This window comes from Mangifera indica, chromosome 19 (assembly GCF_011075055.1).
Source record: "Mangifera indica cultivar Alphonso chromosome 19, CATAS_Mindica_2.1, whole genome shotgun sequence".
Classification (NCBI taxonomy): Eukaryota; Viridiplantae; Streptophyta; class Magnoliopsida; order Sapindales; family Anacardiaceae; genus Mangifera; species Mangifera indica.
This window is the reverse complement of record NC_058155.1, coordinates 3,608,170-3,615,014: the sequence shown is the minus strand read 5'-3', so window position 1 is coordinate 3,615,014 and position 6,845 is coordinate 3,608,170. Positions and strand designations below refer to the sequence as shown.

General features: G+C 35.1%; 2 protein-coding genes across 2 annotated transcripts; both read right to left on the bottom strand.

The window, feature by feature from the left end:
* Positions 1–611: 611 nt before the first annotated feature.
* LOC123203228 (disease resistance-like protein DSC1) lies at positions 612–2,295 on the bottom strand. The gene is made up of 2 exons (XM_044619503.1): positions 1,659–2,295; positions 612–1,541 (listed from the first exon to the last, which is right to left on the bottom strand). The coding sequence occupies exons 1-2, from the start codon at positions 2,190–2,192 to the stop codon at positions 975–977; spliced, it is 1,101 nt and encodes a 366-aa protein (XP_044475438.1). The 5' UTR covers positions 2,193–2,295; the 3' UTR covers positions 612–974.
* LOC123203461 (disease resistance protein RPV1-like) lies at positions 2,213–6,564 on the bottom strand. Its single transcript, XM_044619814.1, has 5 exons — positions 5,956–6,564; positions 4,360–5,428; positions 3,878–4,174; positions 2,600–3,785; positions 2,213–2,238 (listed from the first exon to the last, which is right to left on the bottom strand). Exons 1-5 carry the CDS (start codon positions 6,429–6,431, stop codon positions 2,213–2,215), a joined length of 3,054 nt encoding a protein of 1,017 aa, XP_044475749.1. The 5' UTR covers positions 6,432–6,564.
* Positions 6,565–6,845: the final 281 nt, after the last annotated feature.

The following is a 6,845-nucleotide window of genomic DNA, read 5'->3' as shown; positions in this document are numbered from 1 at the left end:
AAAATTTTGAAAAAAATTAGAAATAGGGGGGGTGAATTGAAATTCCAAAAAATTGCAGGGGACCAACGGTCCCCTGCAACTTCACTGAAAATTGCAGGGGACCAACGGTCCCCTGCAAATTTCCTTCAAAAGGCAACGATTCCCTGCGCAGGGAACCGTTGCCTTTTTAAATAAAATTAAAATCAAAATCAAAAAATTTTCAAAAAATTTTCAAATTTTTTTCGGTTCAGCACAGTAAACCGCCGGTTCATAAACCGGTGTGAACCGGCGGTTCCACGGTTTCAATTTATGTGAACCGGAACCGAACCGTAGAGCCACGGTTTCGGTTCCGGTTCCGGTTCCGGGTTTATCCGGGCCGGTTTCGGTCCGGTTCACGGGCCAAACCGGCCCGTGGCCAGGTCTACCCCTAGGTGTACCCTTCATTTGGTATCTCTTCCACTTGCGTGATACATAAATTCTAGATATAACATTTCCCCTCCTATCGAGAGGCACCTTATCCTTAAGGTGGAATTGTGGGAAAGCTTGTTTGAAAAGAGTGTATTGCACCCATGAATTCTTAAATTCTGGGAAATTTTTCCAAGCAACAGAAACCTCCAGCTCACCATTGTCAGTATACCTGTGCTTGAGCACTTCCCTTGGCAGAAGCTCCAATTCCCCTTTCAGTCATGCAGTCCGGTGGAGGTTGGCTGACCATGGAAGGCCCCAATTGTCTTTTGAGTTGCAACAATATGGTTGGTGAAAGAGACAAAAAAAAATATATTCTTTAAAGATTGAGTTCATGATTCTACTAATAATAACACTAATCATAAATTGCAGATTTGAATTCTGAGAATTCCAAATTATATGAACATATATAGAAATGATAACACAGACCAGAAGAACACCATTCAGAAATCAGTCATAAGCATGAAAATAGTATAGACATAGAGAAAGCATTACATAATTATATACAGTTAAGAAGGCGTATATATAAGTTATGTAATTACATACCTTGAGCTAGATTCGCCTTTATAGAAATTTGAAGATTTAAATCCATCTTCTTCACCATGGATGGAACATCCTAATCTTTTCATAGTTTCCTCCAACCCTTCAGTGAACAATAAACGAACCCCACACTTCTTTATATTTTTTATCCAATTTGTCTCTGTAAATTCTAAACCATCTAAGGGACGGAAAGAGATAACGGCTTCCGTATCACAAGCGAATTTAAAATCTTTTGTCCCAAATATATCCCATATAATGTGGTCATATATCACTAATACATGATCTGACCTAATACACTTGGTCAAAAGATACGTCTGTTCACTAAACATTCTGTCCACATCAGGGTGACTCAGTCGCATCGTAGAACCGACACCAAAGAAATTACACTCATCACAATTATCTTCAACTTCAACAATGAAACAAAAGGCAAGACCCAGAACCTTCTCATTGAATGAACCTTGTGGTAACTTAATAACTGATCCACTACTTTGAATGTTAAACCATTTCGGAATGTCACTTCCAGGGTAACAAATTTGAACATCTCGCTGGAGAGTTACCTAATACATTACAGAAAACTGGTTATTACTAAAATTGTTGATTTAACATCATTTTTTTTTTACTTCAGATCAGAAAAAGAAATTGAAATCAAATGCAAATGAGAGATAAAATGATACCTTATGTGTGAAACGGTAACTTTTACTTCTGAACGCATCCAATATAGAATCACTCAAAATGTTTCTGATTCCATCCCAATCCAGACTGACACAATTGAACAAGCTCAGTGACCTTCTATCAGGTCCTAGAGTTTCTAGATTTGTAAAACCTGATAATCCTTTCAGCAATTTGCAACCATCTGCTAGAAGTTCTTTTATATTGCATGGAAGCTTTGGTAAGAATTGAAGCCTATCACAAAACCTTATGTTAAGGCTTTGTAACTTGGAAAGGTTCATGATGTTTGTTGGGATGCTCTCAAAATTGTTTCCTTCCAATTCTAGATCTATGAGTAAGGGCAGATTGTCAATATTATTGGGTAACTCCGTAATACTGCAGTAATTCAACTCTAATCTCTTTAAAAATTGCAAAGCTGATATAACAACCATAACTGAAGGCAGCTCTTTAACAGTAATTCCACTAGCTTCAATTGCTTCCAAGCTCTCTAACTTTCCCAAGCCATCAGGCAATCTTTCAAGTTTTGAACAACCCGACATACAAAGATATTTCAGAGATTTCAACTTATCAATGGTGTTTGGAAGACTTTCAAGGTTTGAACAATTTCTAAGACTTAATCTTATCAGAGATGATACTTTCCCAATCGATAAAGATAATTCTTTTATTGCAATTCCATCTAAATACAACTCTAGGATCTCAGGTGGGAACTCTGGAACCATCTTTAGATTTGACGACCCAGAGAGATCAAGCTGTCGAAGAGATGTCAAATTACAAAGGCTGCTTGGAAGACTTTCAAGGCTTGAACAATTTCTAAGACTTAATCTTACTAGAGATGATACTTTCCCAATCGATGAAGACAATTCTTTTACAGCAGTTCCATCTAAATACAACTCTAGGATCTCAGGTGGGAACTCTGGAATCATCTTTAGATTTGACGAACCAGAGAGATCAAGCTGTCGAAGAGATGTCAAATTACAAAGGCTGCTTGGAAGACTTTCAAGGCTTGAACAATTTCTAAGACTTAATCTTGTCAGAGATGATACTTTCCCAATCGATGAAGACAATTCTTTTACCGCAGTTCCATCTAAATATAGCTTTAGGATCTCAGGTGGAAACTCTGGAACCATCTTTAGATTTGACGAACCAGAGAGATCAAGCTGTCGAAGAGATGTCAAATTACAAAGGTTGCTTGGAAGACTTTCAAGGCTTGAACAATTTCTAAGACTTAATCTTATCAGAGATGATACTTTCCCAATCGATGAAGACAATTCTTTTACTGCAGTTCTATCTAAAGACAAATCTAGGATCTTAGGTGGAAACTCTGGAACCATCTTAAGATTTGACAAACCAGAGAGATCAAGCTGTCGAAGAGATGTCAAATTACAAAGGCTACTTGGAAGACTTTCAAGGCTTAAACAATTTCTAAGACTTAATCTTATTAGAGATGAAACTTTCCCAATCGATGAAGACAATTCTTTTACTACAGTTCCATCTAAATACAACTCTAGGATCTTAGGTGGGAACTTTGGAACCATCTTTAGATTTGACGAACCAGAGAGATCAAGTTGTCGAAGAGATGTCAAATTACAAAGGTTGCTTGGAAGACTTTCAAGGCTTGAACAATTTCTAAGACTTAATCTTATCAGAGATGATACTTTCCCAATCGATGAAGACAATTCTTTTACTGTAGTTCCATCTAAATACAACTCTAGGATCTCAGATGGGAACTCTGGAACCATCTTTAGATTTGACGAACCAGAGAGATCAAGCTCTCGAAGAGATGTCAAATTACAAAGGCTGCTTGGAAGACTTTCAAGGCTTAAGCAGTTCTTAAGATTCAGTTCAACTAGTCTGGAAGGGCTTTCTATGGAAGACGATAAGGTTTTTATTGCAGTTCCATCCAAACACAATCTTTCCATATTACCTGATATCCTTGGAGCAGTGTTGAGATTAGAGCAGCCAGAGAGAAAAACATCTCTTAAAGACCTTGATTGAATGCCAATTGGAAGATTGACAAGGCTTTTGCAATTTCTTAGAATCAGCCGCTCTAGATTTGAAGCCTTTGAAAGGTTTGGGACTTCAAGTAGATGTCTTGGGTGACTTAGGTCAATGTATTTTAAACGAGGAAGATTCTGTATCAAGAAAAAGAAATGACCAATACAATTAAAAAAATCTAATATTTAAAATTTATGAAAGAGAATTTTCAAATGAAATCAACATATACCTTGATGCCCGTCCATAGTTGTTTAAGATTATTGTTTCGCATCTTAAGTACAACAAGGTTATCAAGATCAAATTTCAAAGGCAATGATGGGAAGGGGTAATAATCCCAACAGAGGCATTCTAACTCTGAGAAATCAAATTCAATGTTGTCAAAACCATGAACTTTATTATTGCATCTCCAATATAAGTTATTTACTATGAGTCTTAGATTAGCCATCTCTGAGAAAGCATGAGGATTTAAGTGGATCTCTCTCATTTCAGCCATTTCAAAGAGCATACCTCTCACTTTGTCAGTTCCCTACAATTAAAATCAAAAGATAAGTTTACAGCAAAATAACATGATATACCTCTAAACCCGAAACCAATTACTTCATGAACTATTCTATAGGGAAAAATGAAAAAGATACACTACTAGTTCAAATATTTCAATATATCCCATATACTATAACATATAAATTGAAAGTTAATGTCATGTATATTTACCAGATTTTTTTTCAATACACGATCTACATCTTCATGATGCCACAATCGACTGCGTTGGCCAAGTTTAGTGATCGACTCTTGTCGGACAATTTCCCAACCCATCTCTTGAATTAAATCATGCATTTCTATTGTGGTAAATAGAATAGATATAAGAGCTTTATCAACAAGAACACGTATTCGATTATATGAACTGAATGTACCAACTAGATATTTATCATATCCTTTAAAGAAGCATGCAATATCTAAAAATAAAGTCTTCTCTTTATCAGATAATCCATCATAACTGATCTTAAGCACCTTTTGGATACCCTCATACGGAGATTTTTGTAAATCTTCCAGTGCACTATCCCATTCAAGTTTTCCTCTACCAAGGAGATGGTTACCTAAAACTTCGAGAGCTAAAGGCAAACCTTTTGTATAACTTATAACTTTTTTTGAAAGCTTCAAGTAAACTTCATCAATTGGATGATTTTGTTTGAAGGCATGTTGTTTAAAAAGTCTAAGAGATTTATCACCACCTAATCCTTCAACCTTATATATGGTAGAATCATCCAATCCACAAATTGTTAGCACTTGTTTATCCCTTGTGGTTATAATGATTTGACTTCCAAAACCCAAGTCTTCAGGATTTTCAATTAATTCTTTTATTTGTTTCGAATCTGTCACGTCATCAAAAACAGTAAGAACTCTTTTACGTCCAAGCCTTTTTTTTGTGGATGTGTGTTTTATATCAAGGTGTTTATCCCCTAATATTGCATAAAGAAATTCTTTTTGCAAACGACGCAGTTGATTTATATTTGATGCTTCCCTAACATTTCGAGCAAAATACGAAGCTTCAAATTGACTTGAGATTTCATTGAAGACTGCTTCAGCAAGAGTCGTCTTGCCTATGCCACCCATACCCCAAAGTCCTAACTTGCATACTTTACTTGACTGATCAGACAATAAAGATTTAATTTTCTGGATCTTCATTGCTACTCCAACCAAGTTCTTATTATCGTTATAAGACTTATCATTCAAACTCTCCAAAATACATTCGGTAATTGTGTCAACAAGTTTCGATTCAGGCCTACATTAGAAACAAAAGGCAAAAACAACAATAAGCTAATCAATAAATTAATGAAAAAAATAAAGACAAAGTCGGATTCCAAGAGCCCAATTTTGGTTTGGACTTTCCAAGGAAAGCTTATGCATATATTAAATAAAACTGATAATAATTTGGTTATCAATTAAAAACGCTCCTTCCAACTTCAGATAATTTAGTTTTGTTATTATATAAACACTCGTTCTATAATAAATGGCCAATATGGCATGTTGATACAAAAAGCTGTTTCATTTTAATAAAAGGTATAGCGTGAAATCTAAGGATAATTTGATTAACAGATAAATTAAGATAAATAATGTGGGGGAAGTTAAGCTATTTTCAAACAACTGAAATGGAATTTTGTTAAAGGAACCAAAAAAGGTTCAATTGTATAGTTGGACTTATAGAAGTTGTATTTGAAGTTTTCTTTCATAATTGAAAGTGACTTTTATATAGAAGAATTATCATAATAATAATAATAATAATAATATCAACGCTTAGAAAGCACCCACCTGATGGAATTTGAATCAAAGCCAGATAGATTGGCAGCTTCCGTCAAAGCATCCCTCCATCTCTGCAACATCTCTTTTTCCTTCATATATTTTATTTCATGCTGGCCAAGTGCATCTCCATAAGTCCCTGATTGCTTCCTTACAACTGATGGATCTACATGATAGAACACTGGAATCACAATCTGACCGTACATTCTCTTGCGATCGAGGATCTCCACAAGTTCTTGGAGGCACCATGTAGAAGAAGCATAACCTTTCGAGAATATGATGATTGAAATCTTTGATCCCCTAATCGCATTCAAAAGAGATGGTGATATCTCATCTCCTCTTACAAGTTGATCATCGATGAAAGTAACAATCTTTCTCCGACACAAAGCTTCATTGAGGTGGCTGATAAAATTGTCTCGAGTGTCCTCACCTCTGAAATTGAGGAAAACATCATACTTCACTTGAGAAGAAGAAGAAGAAGAAGCCATTGCAGTTAATTGAAGCAACAAGACTATTTCTTCTCACAGAGTTACAAGTTTATTTGTATATTTTTTTCCTGGGTTCAATTTCTTTGCTTTTTCTCAGGAAATTAATAGAGTGACCGACATCCTTTCCCACCCGAAAGTCAAAGGGTTATATCTAAAAGACCGATTTAAATAACGAAATATTCTCGAAACTTCCCCCAACTCAATGGGGTCAATTGACATATTTTAGTAGAGTGATTACAATTTTTTTTAAAGCACAATCTCAGATAGTATAAAAATTTTAGAGATTGATTTGTGAGTTTGTAAATCTTTTAAAGTATTAAATTATCATGTTTAACATGTTTGAGTTTGATATAAAGAATTTTTTTAATTTTTTGTTTCGATTTTAATAAACAGTAAAATTACTTTTTTGCCATT

Coding starts and splice junctions, on each gene's coding strand:
- LOC123203228 (XM_044619503.1), bottom strand. CDS start 2,192: ATGTCGGGTTGTTCAAAACTTGAAAGATTGCCTGATGGCTTGGGAAAG. Junction 1,542..1,658: donor GTTACCGTTTCACACATAAG/GTATCATTTTAT, acceptor GTAATGTATTAG/GTAACTCTCCAGCGAGATGT.
- LOC123203461 (XM_044619814.1), bottom strand. CDS start 6,431: ATGGCTTCTTCTTCTTCTTCTTCTCAAGTGAAGTATGATGTTTTCCTC. Junction 5,429..5,955: donor TTTGATTCAAATTCCATCAG/GTGGGTGCTTTC, acceptor TTTCTAATGTAG/GCCTGAATCGAAACTTGTTG. Junction 3,786..3,877: donor AACTATGGACGGGCATCAAG/GTATATGTTGAT, acceptor TTCTTGATACAG/AATCTTCCTCGTTTAAAATA.